Consider the following 23816-nt stretch of genomic DNA (forward strand, 5'->3'; position numbering starts at 1 on the left):
ACAGTTACTGGACATGGAGCAAAACTAATACCCATCCCCTTGGAGCATGGAGCCATGTAGGTGCTTCCAAGCCCCTACATCCTGGGAAGGAAGGATAGGACCTTCCTCCCAGAGGAGTCTGGCAGGACACCAGCTCTTTTCAGGGCCTTTCCTCCAGGGCACAGGGATGCCAGCCACTCTGCTGGGATTAAGTCACTTAAATGGGAAGACAAGCCATCTTTCCCACACGGTAAACCTTGGGAGACTGAGAGGAAATACCAACATGGGTTGCTGCTATGTATAGGACGAACAGGATCTACTTTGAAAGGACATCATCTCTAACTTTCACAAAACATAATTACCAGAACCTAAATAAAACTGACAGGTTTGTCCAACTACTCATTCTTCCTCAGGGCAGTGTTGATTTTTTTTTAAAAAAGGGAAGAACTGAGTCACACCTACATCAGTGCCCTGCCCCCTCATGCTCTTATTTTATTCTGCCCTACACAATAAAGAAATAAACAAGTAATAAATTTTTAAATTGTTTTTTAAGATGAAACAATGCCTTTTATAATAAGGCATCATACTCCCAGTGCCATCAACAGAAAGTACAGTCAAATTAGTTCCTACAAACCCACCCATTTCCACAAGCTCCCCAACCTTTGCTCCTCTGCCAGCCATAGCACCCGAAGCTTTCTCTATGATCCAGCATCATTCCCCATACTAATCCACCTCTTCATCCTGCCTTCCTCGAGTCTGTGGTTAAGAAACACAAATAGGCTATTACATTTCAATACAGCAGTCCAGACACTCTGATAAGGTTTTGTAAAATGCTTACTGCTTTATGTTTTGTGAATTACTCAATGAGAGTAAGATTAATATAAACATATGAATCTGAACTCTTGAAACATTTAGGATTGTTTCTAAATCTCTATAAACTATTTCTTTAAAAATGGCTTGTAAATCACTCATCAGTCAGTTAAGTTCAGTCGCTCAGTCGTGTCCAACTCTTCGAGACCCCATGAATCACAGCACACCAGGCCTCCCTGTCCATCACCAACTCCCGGAGTTTACTCAAACTCATGTCCACTGAGCCAGTGATGCCATCCTGCCATCCCATCCTCTGTCGTCCTCTTCTCCTCCTGCCCCCAATTCCTCCCAGCATCAGGGTCTTTTCCAATGAGTCAACTCTCCATATGAGGTGGCCAAAGTATTGGAGTTTCAGCTTCATCATCAGTCCTTCCAATGAACACCCAGGACTGATCTCCTTTAGGATGGACTTGTTGGATCTCCTCACAGTCCAAGGGATTCTCAAGAGTCTTCTCCAACACCACAGTTCAAATGCATCAATTCTTCAGTGCTCAGCTTTCTTCACAGTCCAACTCTCACATCCATACATGACCACTGGAAAAACCATAGCCTTGACTAGACGGACCTTTGATGGCAAAGTAATGCCTCTGCTTTTTAATATGCTGTCTAGGTTGGTCATAACTTTCCTTCCAAGGAGTAAGCATCTTTTAATTTCATGGCTGCAATCACCATCTGCAGTGATTTTGTAGTCCCCCAAAATAAAGTCTGACACTGTTTCCACTGTTTCCCCATCTATTTGCCATGAAGTGATGGGACCAGATGCCATGATCTTTGTTTTCTGAATGTTGAGCTTTAAGCCAACTTTTTTACTCTCCTCTTTCACTTTCATCAAGAGGCTTTTTAGTTCCTCTTCACTTTCTGCCGTAAGTGTGGTGGCATCTGCATATCTGAGGTTATTGATATTTCTCCCAGCAGTCTTGATTCCAGCTTGTGCTTCCTCCAGCCCAGCGTTTCTCATGATGTACTCTGCATATAAGTTAAATAAGCAGTGTGACAATATACAGCCTTGACATACTCCTTTTATTATTTGGAACCAGTCTGGTGTTCCATGTCCAGTTCTAACTCTTGCTTCCTGACCTGCATACAGGTTTCTCAAGTTCTACTTAATTTGCTTGCTAGTCATTAAATACATATGACCCATTATCTCAAGCTAATTGAATGAGTACTGCAGACCAACTCTAATCAAGCACTCTTTGGTTTCGTGAATAATAAGTGAGCAAGATATGGTCCCAACATCAAAGAATTCAGTTTAGTGGGATGTCCAGAGGATGAGCTGGTTGGATGGCATCACCAACTCAACGGACATGAGTTTGAGCAAATTCCAGGAGATAGTGAAGGGCAAAGAAGCCTGGCAGTCCATGGGGTCACAAAGAGTCAGACACTACTTAGCCACTGAACAATAATATAAACCTTGGTGAACACAACCTTGGTGAATAGTGGAGTGTATCTGCATATACCTAGTATAGAAAAAGGCATAAAAGATGGAGTTTCTTTTTGGAGGCTTTCTCAAAGGCCCACCTGCTAAAAATATGCATTCTTCCCCTAATCTGCCATGGTGTGTGCAATATTGACAATTGTGGTTGTTCATCTGGAATAATAAATTACCTACAGAAATACCACATACAATAATGGTGTTATCTGGGAAAGCATGATTCCTTAACATCTACTATAATATTAGCACAGATTCATTTGTATAAAAAAAAGTGGAATACAAGATATGTGTGTGTTTTGGTGAGATACCTTACATGTCATGGGATCTAGTCCATCAAGGACTAGCTCAGATGAGACATATATTCAGAAGTACCCAGAAGGTGGACCAGCAGGGTGAAGACATGACCAAAGAGTAACTAGGCCTTGTCCTAATCAGACTTTTATTAAAAACAGGTTATGACTATTTCTTCTAAAACTTGTCATTGGTTAATTAATCAATAGGTATTAATTAATCAATAGGTATTTATTGGACACATTTCTCCCAGTTTGTTTTTATAAGACAGTCTTTGGAGTCAAATCAAGACCGCCCTTTTCTTCCCTAAGACTGATTTAGGACACCATCATGCCCTCTTGACAGTAAGACATCATGCAAACATAGGGGAGAAAACATTAAGCTGAGGCTCCCGATGCTTAGGTAAGTGGTAACTGACCTACCCAGGCAGAATTGCTCTACATTGCTCTTACACCACGTTCACGTCTTCTTGGTCTCTTGTAGACAGGTCACCAGTTCCTTCTCTTGTTACAGACCATCTGGTGTTAGCTGCTCACCCTTAATCTTTCTTTAATCAACTCCACCAGTTTTCCTTCCATCCCTGCCTTAAGCAAATGAGGAAAAAATGAAAGTTTCTAAGACTTTAAAAGAGTGAAGTTCAAGAGAGGCCAAATAATAACTCAGCATCATTAACTATCAACAAATTTCAGGGCAACAATTGGGCTCTGAATCTGTCTCCAATTCTCAGAGACTCCCACTTCACAAAGATTAATCAAAGACTATCCTTCCTACACCACGCTCATACTGTGTGTATCTCTGAGTGGTATTTACAACCGAACTACTGCTACAATCTACAATGTTTTCTTCTAATTGACAAAAAATGTAGGGAAATTTTTGAAAGAGAAGTTTATTAATAGTGAAAATGGCACAACGCTATACATGAGAAAAAAGACCTTTCATATACATAAAGACTGTTAAATTTTTATTTCTAATTAGCTAGTATTAAGACAAGAGCATTTCAAGCAAATAGTACAGTAACATGAGCTTATCTGACCCATACTTTAAATACAGTGTCATCATAAACAAGATGAAACAGAAAAATCTTTCATTAGCCACACTCCATATTGAACATATATTATGGTATGTACATAGTCACTTCATAAACATCACAGTCCACATACATAAATAATTATACCTTATTCTCTGATATTATGGTTACATTTTTCCTATTTATTCCCTAACCACTAAAAAAGCAACTAAGTGTAAGTGAAGCAAAAATGGATAAGGAATCATTTCAACTAGGCTGTAGCTGTAAATTGTGTGTTTTAATCTGTCTTATTACCCCAAGGGGAGTGATTTAACCTGTGTCTTGTTAAACAGATAGTGTAAGGTTTTACAAAATGCATGACTCAAGGAAATTTCTATTTAGATTCTTTACATTATCAGTTACTTTCTGGTACCCTCCCACCTTCTCACTTCCAGCCAGGATCTTCTGCAGAACACAATGCAACTGATTTGATGATTATGACCTTCACACCATTTTTCTGCATTCATTGCACGCTTGGGAATAGAATGAGCTAGGCGGCATGACTCATTGCAGCTGGGTTGTAAATCTGAAAGGCTGGCCCCACCCATTCTCCTGGGAATTGCTGGAACCATTAAAAAAAAAAAATGACCCATATTTTTCTTAGCTAAAATATCTCAACTTAATAAAGATAAGTTTTTCTCCTAAATCAGCTGTTTCCTCATGGAGCAAATATATTACCTTGTTTTCCCCATTTCAAAATGAAACTTCAATTCACAGGCTGATAGATGTCAAAGTATCCATTATTGAAAACATGGAAATGACATAAAGATGCCCACTGCCTAAAAATTATGAGATGGATGAAGGCAAACGTACCAAAAGAAAGAATGCAAATAAATAGATCAGGTACACATTTGAGTCAACATGGCTTTAGAGCCTACAAAGAATATTTGTGTAATTTTCATCTTTTGTCAGAAGTAATAATAAATCAGGCTTGTTCAATTACATTACAATTTACTATGTGATTAAAAAGTATGAGGAGGGGAGCAGCCAAGCCATGAGGACCAGATACTGAAGAAGAGAAAAAACAAAGGGTGGGATTAAAATCAGTTATTAAAATAACTTGTGTTACGATGTTAAGTAAATGGGACTTCACAGCACATAACTGTGAACACATACCCTTAAACCACTGCTGTGTGCAAACGGAGTCCTACATATCAAATAAATCTCTCATTATCCAGAACCCAGGAATCCTGTATGTACACTCAACTATAAGGGTTACATCTGCAAGACTCCAGAGCACCTTCTGAACCAAAAAAAGAAAAAACAAAACAAAACAAAAAAACACCTTGAATTCTTTGCCACGCCCTCTCTAGCTGTGGTGCACCGGCTCCGGAGCTCACAGGCTCAGGAGTTGGTAGCACACGGGCTACCATGTGGGATCTTCCTGCCCCAGGGATCAAACCCTCATCCCCCACACTGCAAGGCGGGTTCCTAACCGCTGGACCACCAAGGATGTCCCGAGGGAAAAGTTCTTTCTAAAAGCTCTTTCAAGACAGTTTCTCCTGGAAGACCCAGAGCTCTTTTAGCCCTTAGAGTGTGAACAGCAGAGGATCTTCACCATGGAAACTTCATTCTCCAGTCTTTCTCACTGTGGTTCAGTTATGACAAAGGTAAGGCCAAAGTCTTTATTCCTGAACTGAGGAGCTCAGGTCTCACCCTGAGAGTTCAGGAGTTCCTTCCATTAACAGATGTGGAGCAGACATTTGCGCAGAGATCAACAAGAGTTTTGCTCTTCAGAAATGTGTCAGAATTTCTTACTTCACTGATTGGCTTCTGGAAACAACAATCCTCCTTCAGCCCCATTCGTGCTTCTCGTGAGTGTTCCACAAGGTGGCCAGTTCTACACCCAAATCATGTCCATCTAGACTGCCGGCAAGCAGACATTCATTTAAAATGTTGCTTTCTAGGGTTAACTGGGTTAGGGTTAATAAAAACAAATTTTCTTTTTCATCTACAACAAGTAAGTTTAGAATCTTCAACAGAGAAATCTTAGGAAGTTTTAAAAATAAAATTAAGCATTAGGTAGTGACAAATGTCATTAATATTTACAATGCTTTAAAGATAAATATCATTTCCCGTTCAAATGAGCCCAGTAGAAAATATCCCACCACTGGCTTGTACCTATGCTGAACTTTTTAGAGAACCTATTATGTGAGTAGGGAATGAAAGAGAATTCCAGGAAACAGGAAATACCAACCTACATAAACACACACTCATAAAACCTGTGACCCATACATACTTTGCAAAATACCTGGATATCTTCAAGGCTTTCAATAGCTTTACTGTGGCATGTACTCATCCCAGCGATTTTTGTTTCTAGTGTCTTCAAAATGAGTGAAATTGGCAGTCATTAAGTTGAGAAAAAAAAAATGGACCAAGTATTTTAGCTCACTGTCAATCTATCCCTGGTTAGTAATATCTGGTCATAAAGATAATTAAGATAACCAGAATAATTAGGATTATCTTTGACTAACATGAAGGTTCCTAACATGACACACACCTGCATCAATAATAGTCCATTTGCATACACAACTCAGTCTCAGGAGTGATAGGGCACTCTCCACGCCCCCGCCAAAGCTCCCATTCACAAAGTGCTAGGAAACAGAGTTAAGCTTCCATTTTCAGTTATAATTTATATAAGATGTGACTTTTTCCTAGCTATAAAGAAAAAAAAATTATTTTAATTGTAATGAAAGTCCTGCCATGTTTTACGTAAGCAGGAGTCAATTGAGGTACAAGGTTATTCATAAAGAAGCAGCCAACCTATACCATAGGAGGGAGTTAAATGCTCTTTTTGAAATTAAAACACCAGGAACTAGAGGAGATACAAGGTTTGCCCAGGGCATGGTGAGGTAGCAGCAGCAGAGTCAGGGAACCCATCTGTTCTGACTCAGCCCACCCACCAACCAGCACAGTACACTCTCAGTACTGTGGTCTTGACCCAACAGCCTCTCCTCCCCTGTCCACTTGATTAAAATCATCTCTAGTCTAAGGAGAACCCTCTAAACTTTATACATATGTCTTGGCTGAGACAGCTTTAAAAAACAGGATATTAACATAATTAACAAAACAGCGTGGTTTTGATGAACAGGCTTCGGAAATTGAAAACTCTGGTAGAAGTACAAGGTACAGGCCTAACTCTATCCTCCAGCAAAAAGGTCGCTTTTTCTTCAACAGTTTGATTCAAAAAAGGCTTAGTATTTTAGTTAGGTGAATGTCTGACCATAAACTATGTTAAAATTACTTCAAGAGATTTTCATTCCACCTGAACTAACATGCTACAAATATTCAGCTATTAAGCTTACTGCCTCCGGTAAGAGTCTCACCTTGTCTTCCCGCTGTGAAACCTGAGGCACATTTATGAAGAGACACCCTCAGAGACTCAGAAGCAGATAGCAAATATATCCCCAATTCCCAGACCCAGCTTTTTCCTTATAGAAAACTTTCCAGAATTCACACAGTTTTAATTCCCTTTAAATATAGCTTCCCATCACTTCATAGCAAATAGATGAGGAAACAATGGAAACAGTGGCAGACTTTATTTTTTGGGGCTCCAAAATCACTGCAGATGGTGACTGCAGCCATGAAATTAAAAGACGCTTGCTCCTTGGAAGAAAAACTATGACTAGCCTAGACAGAATATTAAAAAGCAGAGACATTACTTTGCCAACAAAGGTCCGTCTAGTCAAAGCTATGGTTTTTTCAGTAGTCATGTATGGATGTGATAGTTGAACTATAAAGAAAGCTGAGCACTGAAGAATTGATGCTTTTGAACTATGGTGTTGGAGAAGACTCTTGAGAGTCCCTTGGACTGCAAGGAGATCCAACCAGTCCATCCTAAAGGAAAATCAGTCCTGGATATTCATTGGAAGGACTGATGCTGAAGCTAAAACTCCAATACTTTGGCCACCTGATGTGAAGAACTGACTCAATTTGAAAAGACCGTGATGCTGGGAAAGATTGAAGGCAGGAGGAGAAGGGGACGACAGAGGATGAGATGGTTGGATGGCATCACCTACTCAATGGACATGACTTCGAGTAGACTCCAGGAGTTGGTGATGGACAGGGAGGCCTGGCGTGCTGCAGTCCATGGGGTCACAAAGAGTCAGACACAACTGAGTGACTGAACTGAAATACAGTTTTTGGTCTTTGCAGATATAAATACCATCACATCTCCGGCCAAATTCTAAAATTTTAAACTAGAAAAAAATTTTGAGTCCCAGATTTAGTTTTTTAATAGAAAACTCTTCTTTCAACAGAGTTCCAAATCCAGGTTAATTAATATGATGTAATGAGCGATCTCCATCTTCTCTAGGCTTCTAATCAGTTGCAAATATGAGTTTTGATTAAAGCTCTTCCCTGCTATGAAACAAAGAGCAATTAGTTGAAAAAAGCTAAAATGTACTGAAATGCACTTTGTTGAAATGTACTGTCAAACTATATTCCTAAAATTACCAATTCTTTCTTTGCAGGAAAGCTGTTCTGTGCTTTGCTAAAAAAAAAAAAAAAAAAAAAAAATCCAGTCTACAGAGACTATGTAATATTTTTACTGAATCCTAAACCAAGTCCATTAATATTTTCATGAGCTACTGGTAGATGAAAACTCCAGACTGCCTGAAAACTGAAAATGTACTGATCATGTCCCTAACACTTTTTCAATGCTATCTCCCGACTTTGAACAATCCCCTTAGGGTTATAGTGTCTGTGTGAACATTCTTTTGTTTCACTGGATCTTGTTTAACTCTTCTTTGTTATATGATTTTTTTTCATATATTTTAATGCCAAACAGTCTACCGGAAGAAAGTGAAGCATGTAGTCCATCTGCCTGTCCCTAACTAGGCTCTCCTGGTTCCTCTCTTTGGATTTCTTAGCCTAGATGAGATACATTTTTAATTCAGGAAACACAGATGGCTCTGAGGGGCTTATAAAAGGGTCTTAGGAAAGATTAAAAGAAAATCAGTCATGTTCTTTCTATTGGATACCACTGAAGTTGTGCCATAGGTCACCTACTGGCTGGAGACACACAGATTAGCGGATATCCTGGACTAAAAGGCAGAATCCTATTAATACTGCTTTGACAGCTCTCAAGCAAGGTCTGCAGTAACTCCCTTTGGCTAAGTCAGATGTTCAGAGAGTTTTCTTCCTAAAGGAGTATCTACCATGCATGTGGAACTAGAAAAGCATCTTCTTTAGTTTCCTTTGGTGTCAATCCATCCATTTCTATCAGAGGAACCATGAGTGAGGGGCTGCCTGTCAGAGAAAGGGGATTTGGGGCAAAGGGGTAGAGGCTCCAACCAGAACCACATGTGTGGTTGATCCTTTATCAGTTTCTTCTATAAGCAGGCATGAATTGCTCTAGTTTTTCTCTTCTAGAAGCCAGGTGCCATTATCTGGCCTGGGTGAGACCCATCCATGAGGAAGCACCTTTGCCAGGGCAGCTGTAGGACCAAATATCAAAACCAAATAATAATCCCATCCACTACACTCAGTTAATCCACACTCAGTTAATTAGTCAGTTAATTAACACTCAGTTAATCTATAAATGGTCTCTTTACAAGGGTACTGTATTTTTGTAACCTACATCTTGTTATGGATCCTCAGATGCAAAGGGAAGACCAAAAAACTATGTACACTTGCCCAAAATGTATGCTGAAAAAAGTAATGGAAAAAGACATATTGAAAAGTAAGGTGAAGTTGAAAGAAGCAAGAAGACACACTTCAATTAGATTTGCCTCATTCAAAGTATACCTAAAAGTATCTACAGAGATAGAAAAGGAAGTATATGTTAAAATATGTGAGAATTTATGGCTATTCAAACAGGTGACTCTATGTTAATAAGAGAAAATATGATAGAGCGAGGAAGCTCTAGTCCAGAACACAGAGTGTCTTTGTTTTCCATCTTCACTGGCACTTGCTGTCATTGTGAGCTTGAGTAAGACTCTCCATTTCTTTGAGGTTTCCTTTCCTCACTCATAAAACTTAAATAAGAAACATTCAACGTGTAAAGGCACTAGAAGGAATAACTGCAGAATCAGAGTGGATGTGGATTAACTGTGAAGAACTCAACACTAGTTACCAACAAAACCCCCGTCATATAGACAGAAATTATGTATTCACACTCATGGCCCTCCTGTAAGGCAAACTGTTTAGAATCTGGTGCGGGTGCTCTCTTAAATGCTTACATTTGATGCTCTCTGACAAAAGCTGCAAACTCAGGATCCCTGGCATACAGTTCCAAAATTCTCATTCTTTCTTGAATTTCCTTTAAGGGAGGAAGGAAGGAAGAAAAAAAAAAAAAGCCATCATTGCATTAAAAAAACTTTAATGGCGTTTTAAAAAAGAGGTCTAATTCTTATAAGAGACCGTAGCTTTCTGGACAGTACAGGAGAGAGTTTCAGAAAACAGCAGACTTTTCCCAAAAAAAGTGGAAGTTGTGGCTACTACATGAACTGCTCTGAATAACTCAGACATATATTTCTAAGGAGTGAAGGGAGGTAGGAAACATTTACTAATAACGATATAAGAATCACTGGGCAGGAAATACAATACATCTCAGAACTATATCCTGGCTACATATCACATTGACTGGGACGTGTCATGAGGAAAAAAAAACTAATCATGAAATAATTTTCATTCTTTCTTGAAGCCTAAGTATACACACGCACACACACAGACACACACACACAGACACACACACACACACACACACACACACACACCCACCCCACACCCCCCAGCAGAGCCACATATCACATTGACTGGGACGTGTCATGAGGAAAAAAAAACTAATCATGAAATAATTTTCATTCTTTCTTGAAGCCTAAGTATACACACACACACACAGACACACAGACACACACACACCCCACACCCCCCAGCAGAGCCACAACAGAAAAACCAAGCTTCCTACCTCTCTGGAAAGGTCACTGCTCTCATACATCTGTCTGATCTCTTCCCTGCTCAGACCAGCGATCACCTCTCTGTCTGCGGAGCTGTAGAAGGGCCGCGGAGGGTAGGGGCCCTCATACCGCTCGAGGTCGGACTCGTAACTCTCAAATACGGGGTTGTGCTTCACGGCACTTTCTATGGATGAGAGGCCATCAGGCTGCCTGCTGGAGCCACAGAAAGAAAAGCATAATTGATTCAGGTTCTTTTCTGGATGCTCAACTATCTAGGAGGCTATTTACCTGGAACAAAATTCTTGTTGAGGAAGAAAAAGAGACGAATTGGATACAAATAGGAAGGGAGTGACTGCGGAAAAGATCCAGATCAATCGCAAATATTATTTACCAACTTGTTATCACTATAATCTCCTCAACTACCTGGCAAGTGTCCTGTGGGGCCTATTCCTTGTCTCTTTAATTTTTATTTGCCCTAAAGTCCCTGGTACCTAATGAGTGTTGATGGGGAACTATGTCTGCTGAGAGCGTTTCATTAGTATTAATGGAAATATTAAATTTTGAGGAATATTAAATACTAAGCATTTCATTAAAATTAGTGGGAATAGCATCATTCTTCCCAGTACAGACAAATTAAAAATCAGTGTGTAAGTACTATTCAGCCTTAAAAAGGAACGCATTTGAGTCAGTCCTAATGAGGTGGATGAACACAGTGCCTCTTACCCAAGGGTGAAGTAAGTCAGAAAGAGAAAAACAAATGTTGTACACTAATGCATGTATGTGGACTTTAGAAAGATGGTACTAATGGACCTATCTGTGGAGTATCAATGCAGACACAGACCTTGAGAACTGATTTAGGGACATGGCTGGAGGGGGGAGGGGGAGGAGACAGTGGTATATATGGAGAGAGCACCATGGAAACACACATTACCATCTGTAAAATAACCAACGGGAATCTGTTGTATGACTCGGGGAACGTGAGTTGCAGCTCGGCAACAAACTACAGGGGTAGGATGGAGGGGGGAGGTGGGAGGGATGTTCAAGTGGAAGGAGACATGGGCAGACCTGTGGCTGATTCATGTTCATGTTTAGTAGACACCAACACACACTACTGTAAAGTAATTATCCTTCAATTAAAAATAAATAAAAATTTAAAAAAATCTGTGTAACCACACAAAGAAAGTAACAGAAACAAAAACTCATGGGGGAATGGGCTTTAATTAAGTTCAATTCAGGTCTAAACAACTATTTACTGAGCACTGATTATGTGCCTAGGAATTTTCCAGATGCTGACAATACAAAGAATTTGTTTGACTCTCTCTAGAACAAAATCATGGTCCAATGAGAAGTCAGAACCAATAAAAAATATAAGAATGATAACAGAGTTATGTTCTGGGTGCTATAGGAAACTAGAAGCGGTGCCTCCTCAGCCAAGCCAGAGGGTGAGTGAAGGTAACCTAGACCAAAAGCAGAGCTGGAAGCACAGAAGCAAAGTACAGCCAGTGACTGTGATCACTTTACACCAACAGGTCCTTGGATCGCTAGTCTAGCAAGTAGAATAGGTTTTACCTCCTCTATTAATGAACCTATACTTAACTAAAATGAGAAAGAGATTCCATTTCTTGTCAGACTCTTACCTGGATGTAAAGGCTGCCTAATTACCACTGGAATGAGCCAAAGGGGAACAAACTAACAGATCCGGTCCTCACACAGGCCTCACCTTATCTCCATCACCCTTCCAACCCCTCCTGCACCGTGAAACAGGCAGTCTGGCCCCACTCAGGGATGCCATTCTTTCGTTGTGCGGTGAGATTCATGCATGCCTCTCTGTTCATTCAACTGGCTAGAAAGTTTTCCATCCACCTCCTGCAGCAAACATCTACTCTTCTATCCAGTCAAATACGATAACCATCATCAAAACATCTAAGCCGACCTCCCCGAGGCAAAACAGATTCATTACTCATCTAGGCATTCTAGCAGGTTGTTCAAACTGTTGCTTATGTTTGTTTCCAGACTTACACCCTCTGAGGACAGGGACCATGTCTCTTCTCAACTTTATAGCCCCCTCCCCTCCATTCAGATCCCTTCCAGTACTCAGGACACAGAAAGTACAAAATGAATGAACAAAAGGAATATTTTATTCCGTCAGAGAGCAACTGTCATTATTTACCTGGAGGATCTCTCTCTTTCCCTCCTAACATACTGAGCTTGAAGAGCCTTGATGATGAAGAAGACCACAGCAGAAGAAACGAGGACAAGTCCAACCATGGATGCAATGGTGACGCCGATCACCAAGGGCTCAGACACAAACTCTTCGCAGTGCTCGCCACGATACCACCAGTTCTCACCCACCCGGCACCTGGAACAAGAAGTGGCCAAGCCCCAGATGGAATCACTCTGTTGAAAGTAACATTAACAGCAGAACCTTCAGTGGGACGGAGCACAGGGAGAGAGAGGAATGCTGACCACAGGAATCTGCAGTAAAGAGGTTAATAAGATTAAAGCTGTGCATAATGCCTGGCACAGACTCAGGAGGTCCTCCATGACTACCTGTAAAGACTGATAAAAGACTAACTAGACTCATAGAAAGTAGTCTAGTCAACTCTGTTGTTTATGGACAATGAAAACCAGGCCCGTTTTCAATAAAGGAAAAAAATTGGAGTTAGATCACACAATTTGTCAGCAACAGAGCTGGTCTAGAACCCAGGTCCCCAGACTCCTCACATCCTTCCACCACACTGCAGAGATCCTCCAAACTCCAAGGCCACATGCTATGCAAAAGCATCCTCAATTCCCCGAGCAGCAATCACTGCTTTATAAAATCAGATTCATTTCTCTGAAAATCAAGAGACTATTTTTCCTCTTAGTTTTAAAGCCAAACTTTACATACAGAAAATCTGAATCATTTCCACCTATTTCCTCTGCTTTTGACATCAATGGCAACATTTTCCCCTTTTGAAATTCACAGATTGTCCTCTTACTGAGGTCCCCCCTCCACCCCCAGCTTGTTCTCAGCATCCTCTCCTTCACATGTTGTGACTTTGGTTGGATGTGGTGGGGAGGATGATTGGTTCTGCTCTGTTTAAGTAGAATGATTGGGGAAGTCTACCTGAATCTGCTCATCTGTCTGGTATATTTTCTTTGACTCTACCTTTAAAAAATAGAAATTAGATACTTAAAATACCACAACTTTAAATACTTGCTATTCTTTATTTTTGAATACTCATTTTGACCAAGAGCAGCCCAAAGCTGTTAAAAACATAATTCAAATAGAACAATAAAACTCCTCTGTTTCAGATACAGTATGAAGTGTTGATTATATATTGAAACCCAATCTGAGCAGCAATTGCCTTGTTTCACCACTAAGAACCATTACACAAAGATCTCCAACTACTCTAGGTAACTCTCCAGAGGACACCAGGCAATGTTTTTCTTACAGCTTCGTAGGAACATAAGATAAAATAACCCATTGACCTGGGTATAATTCAGGCCTTTTAACTGATTCAGTCTTCACATGTGAACTAGATGGCACCCATCTGGTAGCTCAGTTGGGAAAAAATCTGCCTGCAGTGCAGGAGACCTGGGTTTGATCCCTGGGTCAGGAAGAAGAAGGAAATGGAGAAGGAAATGGCAACCCACTCCAGTGTCCTTGCCTGGAAGAACAAGAATCCCATGAACAGAGGAGCCTGGCAGGCTACTGTCCATGGGGTCATAGGAGTCGGACATGACTTAGCAACTAAACCACTGCCACATCTATTACCTAGATATAACTTCTGTAATAAAAATTGTTGCGATCATCCTAATATCATAGGCACAGACCTCTTTCTTCAGAGGAAGTATCTCTAACCTTATGAAGCCAAAATCTCTACCTACGACATACCTACAAATGGCCCCTTGTCCAGGCATGATGTCACACTTCCCATCATTCAAGCAGAAGTTGGGCTGTAGGTCACAGAGACTCTGACAGGGCAGCTCTTCCACACTCAGGTAACCAGGGTAGCATCTGCACTCCGCCTCTCCACTCCAGGGATTGACCAAACACTCAGAAAATTCATTGCATGCTTGAAACTTGCAAGGGTTGGCCTGATCACCTAAAATACCAAACAAACCAGAGAATGGTATGAGGAAAGGCAAAACATAGGAATTGGGGTATAAGAAGCCCCTCCAATAAGGGTCCCCCATCCAAAGTACCATGGGATAATCCCCTTCCTGAATCACTGAAATATATCACCACCCACACCACAAAAAGTTTCTGATTCACCTTTGACTGATGATAGCTTTTGTCAAATTTCTTTGAAACACAGAGCCAAACTATAGAATCCAGTGGCCTGGGCGAGCCTTGACCTGTTTTATATAGGAATCATGTAGAAGATTTAAAATCTATGAATTATAGGTCTAAATTAAACAGTTTTCACATACCATTCATTTCCACCAACCCTATCCTGTTATCGTGGTCCTCTACTCCACACGTAAGGCTGCATATTCTACTCCTACCCTCACCTCACTGAGAACATGGGATGGAGAGAGAGAATATAGAGAAGAACTGGCCCTCAGGCATGAGTAAAGCCCAAAAAGAGCAGTCTAAGAACACTTGAGATTTGTGAAAGTTAATATCATAAAAACATATCAGCCCCACATCTCCTCAGGCCATTCTCAACAGTATTTTGGCTTTCATAATTCCATTTTCTATTCATGGGATGAGAGAAAGTGACATTTAAAAAAATCATTTAGGACAAAAATCAGTCAAAAATGATATAGGAACTGACCATAGATGGGCTTTCCATCCTATCATGGTAAAACTGCATGTTCTTCACTGGTGAATGGCAATCTCTGAATTACAAAAAGGCAAATGGTAATGAAGACACCACAAAGAGAAGAAATCACTGGAAATGATCCATGAACTCATCTATATGAAAAAGCATCAGGTTTAGCTAGAAGATGAAGGGAAGGTTGAAAAACAAAAAGCATAGTCTCTTAGTTTCCAGGTAAATTAATATTGCTTTGAGAATCAATAACTTCCGTGCTGCTGTGAAAATTCAAGACATTTAGCATGAATCTGTGACCTTGGAATTTGTAGGTTCTCCGTAGCTAATCTTTCTTGGCCCTGTGTAGGAATGAGAGGGGAGGTATTGGGTTGAATAGTGTCCCCTGAAAATTCATGTCCACCTGGAACCTCAGAATATGACTTTGTTTGGAAACAGGGTCTTTGCAAATGCAATCAAGTTAAGATGAAGTCATACTGGATTAGGTTACCCAAAGTCCAATACCTGGTGTCCTTATAAAACGAGGGAAATTTGGACACAAGGACACAGACACACAGGAAAGAAGACTATATAAAGACAGAAGTAGAGACTAGAGTGATGCATCTACAAGTCAAGGAATGTCAAGGATTGCTGGCAAACACCAGCGGCTAGGAAGAGGTAAGACAGGCTTCTTTCTTAGAACTTTCAGAGGGGACATGGCTCTACCAACATCTTGATTTGCATTTCTAGCCTCAACAACTATGACAGAATAAAGTTCTGCTGTTAGAAGCCACCCAATTTGTAATCTTCTGTCACAGAAGTCCTAGGAAACTAATACAGAGGACCAAAACCAAAATGCTCACAGAACAAGAAGAGTGTAGAAACACACTGACAGATGGCAGTTTTTACAAGGGGACTACACAGCAGGATTCCACTGTGTATTTCCTAAGTCTTCACATCCGGGTCCTCATGTTCATTTTGCGGCTTTGTAATCAGAAAATAATCTAATCCTGGCCTAGGCTGAAATCTGTCCCTGTGAGCGACAGAAGGGTATCTAGGGGGTGGTTAAGGATAGTATTGAACATTTCATGCAGGGATGGGAACACTAAAGAACAGAAACGGTGAGGACCTAATAGAAACAGAAGAGATAAGAAGAGGTAGCAAGAATACACAGGAGAACTATACTAAAAAGGTCTCAATAAACCAGATAACCACAATGGTGTGGTCACTCTTCTAGAGTCGGACACCCTGGAATGTGAAGTCAAGTGAGCCTTAGGAAGCATTACTACAAAGTTAGTGGAGATGATGGAATTCCAGCTGAGCTTGAGCTATTTCAAATCCTAAAAGATGATGCTATTAAAGAAATGCACTCAACATGCCATCAAATTTGGAAAACTCAGCAGCAGTCACGGGACTGGAAAGGTCCTTTTTCACTTCAATCCCAAAGAAGGGCAATGTCAAACAATGTTCAAACTACTGTACAACTGCTCTCATTTCACAGGCTAGCAATGTTATGCTCAAAATCTTTCAAGCTAGGATTCAGCAGTACATGAACTGAGAACTTCCAGATGATCAAGCTGGGTTTAGGAAAGGCAGAGGAACCAGAGATCAAATTGCCAACATTTGTTGGATCACGGAGAAAGCAAAGGAGTTTCAGAAAAACATCTACTTCTGCTTCATTGATTGTGCTAAAGCTTTTGACTTTGTGGATCAGAACAAACTGGAAAATTTTTAAAGAAACAGGAGTACTAGACAACCTTACCTTTCTCCTGAGAAACCTGTATAACCTATATGTAGGTCAAGAAGCAACAGTTATAACTGGACATGGAACAATAGACTGACTCAAAATTGGGAAAGGAGTACAACAAGGCTGTATATTGTTACCCTGTTTATTTAACTTATATGGAGAGCATATCATGTGAAACGCCAGGCTGGATGAATCACAAGTTGGAATCAAGTTTGCTGGGAGAAATACCAACAACCTTAGATATGCAGATAATACCACTAATGGCAGAAAGTGAAGAGGAACTAAAGAACCTCTTGATGAGGGTGAAAGATGAGAGTGAAAAAGCTGGCCTAAAACTCAACATTAAAAAACTAAGATCATGGGATCTGATCCCATCACCTCATGGCAAATAGAAGGGGAAAAGTGGAAGCAGTGATAGATTTTATTTTCTTGGGCTCCAAAATCACTGCAGATGGTAACTACAACCATGAAATTAAAAGACGCTTGCTCCATGAAAGGAAAGCTATGACAGGTCTAGATAGCATATTAAAAAGCAGACATCACCTTGCCAACAAAGGTCCATATAGTCAAAGCTACGGTTTGTCCAGTTTTCATGTATGGATGTGAGGGTTGGACCATAAAGAAGGCTGAGCACCAAAGAACTGATGCTTTCGAATTGTAATACTGGTGGAGACTCTTGAGAGTCCTTTGGACTACATGATCAAACCAGTCAATCCTAAAGAAAATCAACCCTAAATATTCACTGGAAGGACTTTTGCTGAAGCTAAAGCTCCAATACTTTGGCCACCTGATGTGAAGAGCAGACTCACTGGAAAAGACCCTGATCCTGGGAAAGACTGAAGGCAAAAGGAGAAGGGGGTGGCAGAGGATGAGATGGTTAGATTTCATCACCGATTCAATGGACATGAATTTGAGCAGACTCTGGGAGATAGTGGAGGACAGAGGAGCCTGATGTCCATGGGGTCCCAAAGAGTTGGACTCGACTTAGCAACTGAACAACAAAGGATGGTATTGCACATTTGCCCTTTGTTGATGGAAGTTCAAGAATTTCTGAGACACTATATGTGAAAATAAATTAAGCAAGAGACAAGTCAATCTTATCTTCAGCCAATCTTGAGATAAAACAATATTTTAATCTGAAACCTTTTAGCTAAAAATGTATGTGTAATAGGAAAATTCTATTTAAAATTTCTAAAACTCTGTGACCATTCTGTGGGTGTAGGTGAGTGCCTAGGGAAAGGAAAAATAGAATCCAGAAGGGGAAAAGGATAAATGTTGCCCCCTTTTATTTCCAATCAAGGAGAGAGACTGAGACCAATATTTTAATCATGCAAATAAGAGATTAGCATTTTAAAGTCTCTTTCTAGCCTTTTGTGCAGATTAAAGGTAGATGTTCAGAATGGATAGCTCTCCATTGGGAAGAATATTTAATGACTTTATGGGAAAACAGAGGGAGACTTGGAGCTATGCTTGAGATAGGAGACAGGGATCTAAATTGTAGAATGAATTACATTCTGGTTTTCCAGGGACAAGCAAAGAGAAGGATTGATGGGTCCCAGAAAATGGGAGTAGAGGAAATATGAAGAAGGTCTGGAAAAATAGCCAGAGGTGCCAGAGTAATGTAGTAGTTGACTCTGTCCTGGAGGAAAACTTGGCTGTTAAAAAGACACCTTTGAAAGGGTGGCTGAGAAATTTTGGGATATTTATACCTAACAGTAATATTTTTTTAACCCATTTTCTATACTATGACCAAAAGTCTTCTATCACCCTCATATCATCAGCAAATATCTGATGGAATCAACTGCCTTGTGTTGAGGGCATTTTGGGAAAATAAAATATGGGACTGTGATCTGTGTTGGATTAACATAAAGAACCACCAAAAGGGTCAAAGCAAATGGTAAGATTGGAAATTCAACAGAAAAAACTCAAAGCTGGAGATATCCCTGATAATTCCTAGAGATGTTAGGGCTTGGAGGGCCTAGGATGCAGGTTTTACACTGCACATGGTGAGGATGAATGCAAATTCATTTGACTATTAAGGAAAAAGGTGGTTCTATAAACCTGGATGACTTGGCATACATCTGACATGTGAGTTACATACAAAACTGAAGTAAATGTACTTATTTATATACTTCTCTTCAAAAAGAAGTGGGTAGACTTTTGCAAAAGCTTTATAAATCATCACTGCTTGCATTTATACGGCTAGTCAAATGTTTTATATATGCTATTTGTTTAATCCTTAGAATGGCCCCATGAAATATTAGCCAAGTAATATTATCCCGTTTGCTATATAAGGGAGTAAGGCTCAGAGATAAAACAGCTCATCCAGGATCACACAAAGGATAAATGGCAGAGCAGAGGCAAGAAACCAGGTCTTCCAAATTATAATTAATTGCTTCTTCCACTACACCACAGGACCACATGGCAAAAATGTGCAAATGTCCTTAAAGAACTCAAGTGGCAGGAGATGTGGATACAGGAGAATTAGCTAAATCATTTTCCTCACTTTCAATGAATAATGGTCCTTCATGGATTTCAAAGGAAAGAATGTTTGCTTCTTTCCCGGTTCAAGAATAGGGCTGGCTTCCAAACCAGTTTGAGAGTAAAAGGCACTGGAGAAATTCAAACCCAGACATTCCATCTTACTCCTACTCAAAACCAAGCTCCTCTGGTATGCAGAAGGTGAAAAAGAAAAAAGTTTGAGCATCCACCAGTATTCTCTGCATCCAAGTCTTTCAAATAAAAACAATGGTTCATTTCATTCATTCACAGTACTTTTGAGTACCTTCTATATGCAGAGGTTTTGGCTACAAAGTGGCTAATTACACAGAAGAAGTCTCAGTTTGTGTGGATAGTTCCACTGGGAAAAATAGCTATTAAGCAACTATGTGCATAAATTAGCATGATCACAATAGTTATAAATTCTACAGAGGGAGGAGAACCAGTCTAGATTATGGATGAATCAGTGAGTCTTGAGGAAGAGACATTTGAACTGAGGCATAAAGGATAAGCAGAAGTCAGCCAAGAGGGGAAAGAGATTCAGGCAAAGAAGACAGAGTGTGGAAAGGTTTCAAGACAAGAAAAGTTTTGGGAATCAAAACAAGCTAGTCTGAGTAGAACACAGTGAGTAAAAAAGTTCGTTTCACTGGGTGATACTGGGGAAGAAGATAGGAACCAGGTAGCCACTGAAAGTATTTGAAGCAGGAAAGTGAAATAATCTGATCAATGCTCTAGAAAGAGTGCCCTGGTTGCTGTCTGAAAAACAAACGGGAGGGAGGGAAACAAGTGAGATTGTTGGGAAACTGGTCCAAATGAAAGATGATGATGGTTTGGCCTAAAGAAGGAGCAGTGAAGGCAGAGAAAAACACATAGATCTGAGATATCTAGAATTCAGAATCAATATAAGTTTAGTGAGTGACTAAAAGTGAGGGGTGATGGAAACTGAGGTATCAGAGTGACTTTCTAGGTATCTGGCTTCAGAGGCGGAGTGGATATAATTTCCATTTAACAATAGAGACAAGCTGAGATGAGAAGATTTAGTTGGAAGGTACAAAGAGATGGAAAACAAGGGCTCAGTCTTAGCTTAAAGGCTTAATCTAAGCTTGATATACATAGAATATATCCAAGTTGAGATCATCAACTATGTAGTTAGATACAGATTCTGGAGCTCAGAAAATAAGCCTGATTTGCATATAAAAATGTAAAGAGTTATTGACATTTTTAGACTTACAATAATGGAAATAGATAAAACAACACAGGAGAATAACACAGAAGGCAAGAGAGTTCACATCTAATAGGCTTCACAACATACAGAGGTAGCAACACAGGAGAATAACACAGAAGGCAAGAGAGTTCACATCTAATAGGCTTCACAACATACAGAGGTAGCAAGAACACATTCAATGGGTAAGTAAAAGAGAGAAAAAGATGGAGCAGGTAGAAAACAAAATGGGAGCTAAATAAAGGCAGCATGTGGGACAATCCTTCTGAAAAGAGAATGATCCTGACATCCTTGGAAAAGATAATTTACTATCAAAATGCGGCAAATTTGCCTGACTTAGTCCTCTTTTACCTGTAAGTACTGAACTTACCCGATTCAGTGTGGAAGAAAATACACAAGAATAATAATTAGGTTCCACTATGAAACCAAGATAGTATTCAATATCATTACCTGATTCCACATCAAGGGAGTATTTGTCAATAGCCAAGTTCATGGTTTGGTAGGCAGTAGTGCAAAAGTCCTCCAAAATCACGTAGACAGCATTGGTGACGTTAGGAAGGACAGACCTGGTGAACTTCATTCGGCTGTTCACCACAATACTGCCATTTCTGAAGTTCAGGATTTCTAAATTTTGGAATCCAGTGAGATTTGATTGGAGATAGGGAACCAGCTACAATACATGTAAAGTGGTCAGTTTACTGACAAAGTTTTACATTTTGTTCAATACACCAAAAACAAAGAAAAACAAACCTCTCCACTTTTCCAAACTGTATTCTGTTTACATTATTTAAATTGTTCATCAACAAAAGTACGAATTGTGAATTATTTGAGTCATGAGGTTATCAGTTATTTAGGAAACCCATGCAACCCACAGTTTTAGCCACCAGAGAGTTTATTCTGTTTCACTAAAGGATCGTGACAGTGAAAGCGTTATAGGTACCTACAAAGCACCGATCTCACAATAAAACGTGAAAATAAAGCTTAAACTTGTTTCAATCCTAGAAATTATGGAATAAAAAATCCAGTATCTAAGTTGTCATATCACCATTATGCATTATGCATATCATACATTTTTTTGTATCCACCTGTCTCTGTTTTCCTACCAACCCTAGGGCATTACACTATTTGGAGATGATAGGAAATGAAAGTCCACAGCAGACCACACTTTTCTTGGTTCAGATCTTATGTTGTGGGGAGAGAGGGGTGGTTCATACATGATTATTCACTAATGCCCGTATTTCACGTCTCATGCTTACCAGTTCTAAGAATCTTTGCTCCAGGGCTTTATACTCCAAAGAGTTTTTATTAAACAGATCTTCTGAAAACATCATGTTAGTCACTCTGAGGCTGAAGAAAACCACCACAGCTCCTACAGCTTGGGTATGACTCAAGTCATCACTTCTTGTGGGTTGAGCCACAACAGCCATCTCTGTGGAGTGAATATTTGTAGACATTTCCACATAATTACCAACCATGCCACTTTCCTCAGGGATTGGCTCAGGCTGATAGTAATCTGTGCCTATCTGGTCCAACTCTAATGAAATATCCTGTACACCCATAATGACTTCATCTTCCAGCAGGGTGGAGCTTATGGCTGAAGACAATTTGGTAGACTGTGTCATAGAAGCTGTCAACCAGAGCTTGTCAGTACTCGGTGGTGTACTTGCCAATGTGTCTCTGGACAGTTTCCCTAAGGGAGAAGTTCTTGTCCAAATGACATCTGACTCTGGCACTGTGGTCCTCAAAGGCTGCGTATCTGACTTCACTATTGAAATCTTGCTGTCAAACCATTCACGGTTAAATGACTCTGTAGTCTGCTCCATATCCTCCTTTAGAAAGGGTTCTACTTGATCTGCTTTATCAGTAGAAGCAGAGACTGCCACAAATGTCAGCAGAGGAGGTGGTTTGGTAACTGAGTAATAATCAGTGTCAGGTATTTCTGATGTGTGCTTGGGTAGAATTGGAGATGCAGACTGAGTTGTGGTCTCTGCAAAGAGGGACACAGTAGGTCTACCGAGGGGCTCATCTTCTGCAAAGTTTGTGGACCCATCAAAAGGCCCATATTCTGAATGCTCAGTGGGTTGATCTGCAGAATCTATTTTGTCACCTGTAACTAGTTTCACATCTATACCCTCAGTTAGCGAAAGTGAATCCTCTGCTTCAAGCCACGACTTGGACAATGGTTCAGTGCTCTTCTCTAATGAAGCCTCACTCCACGGCCAAGTAATCAGGTCTACCTTTTGCCCAGACCCTGAACCCAAACCACTTTCAAACATGAACTCTTTTTCCATAGTTGTGTCTGGCATCCAAGTGCTCACTTCCAATTGGTCTTTGACTTTGGAGGCCAAGGAGTCCATGCCAAACGGTGTAGTTACTTCTTTAGCAAGAAGATCAAATGTGACAGAGGAGACTGGATATGGTGAGGATAGCAAAGATACCCCAGAGTCTTCCATGGATCGTGGTGTTTCTTTTGGCACAGGATAAGTAAATGGACTTGAAGGCAATGGATTAACAGAAAGAAAATCTTCTGACCCTTCAACTTTCGTTAATCCTAAAAATAGAGTTTTCCATTAATGAATTTACAAAGATGCCAAAATATATTCCCAGTCCTAATAAAACCAGCTACCTGTTTTTTCCCATTAGATCATGACAGACAGTTGTTGACTTTTACTTTGCCAAATCCAGCAAACAACAAGAAGGGATGATTATGTTTTTGTGATGTGGTACAATCACTCATGATTATAACCCCCTTCCCTGAGGATAACAAGACATCAGGTACTAAAAATTACTCATCTTCAAACACTTTGGGTTTTTTTCTTTTAACCCCGTGAAAACAGAGAACTGCTGGTAGCCATACTGACAACAAAGACTGACTCTAGTAAAATCTTAGGAAGAAAATTCCCTAGGAAATTGAATCCCCATTTCCTGGTTATGTTTCTTATCCACCATTCTTCAGGTTCACCCAATGTTCAAAAACCTGGGCTCATTATTTTTATCTTTATTCATCTTCCTCTTTCACCTATACTCTATCCCTGAGTCTCACTGATTTGTCCTCTCCTGCCACAACAT

General features: G+C 40.1%; 1 protein-coding gene across 1 annotated transcript in view; it reads right to left on the bottom strand.

The window, feature by feature from the left end:
- Positions 1-3478: 3478 nt before the first annotated feature.
- Positions 3479-23816, bottom strand: part of IMPG2 (interphotoreceptor matrix proteoglycan 2) — a 75080-nt gene continuing 54742 nt past the window's right edge. Inside the window, exons 13-19 of the mRNA XM_061134144.1 lie at positions 22004-23298; positions 21198-21417; positions 14418-14628; positions 12708-12896; positions 10549-10750; positions 9821-9900; positions 3479-8000 (exon numbers count right to left, since the gene is read on the bottom strand). Of these exons, the coding sequence (XP_060990127.1) occupies positions 7985-8000; positions 9821-9900; positions 10549-10750; positions 12708-12896; positions 14418-14628; positions 21198-21417; positions 22004-23298 (2213 nt within the window). The 3' untranslated portion in view covers positions 3479-7984. The remainder of the gene's footprint in view (positions 8001-9820; positions 9901-10548; positions 10751-12707; positions 12897-14417; positions 14629-21197; positions 21418-22003; positions 23299-23816) is intronic.

This window comes from Dama dama, chromosome 31 (assembly GCF_033118175.1).
Source record: "Dama dama isolate Ldn47 chromosome 31, ASM3311817v1, whole genome shotgun sequence".
In the NCBI taxonomy this organism is placed as follows: Eukaryota; Metazoa; Chordata; class Mammalia; order Artiodactyla; family Cervidae; genus Dama; species Dama dama.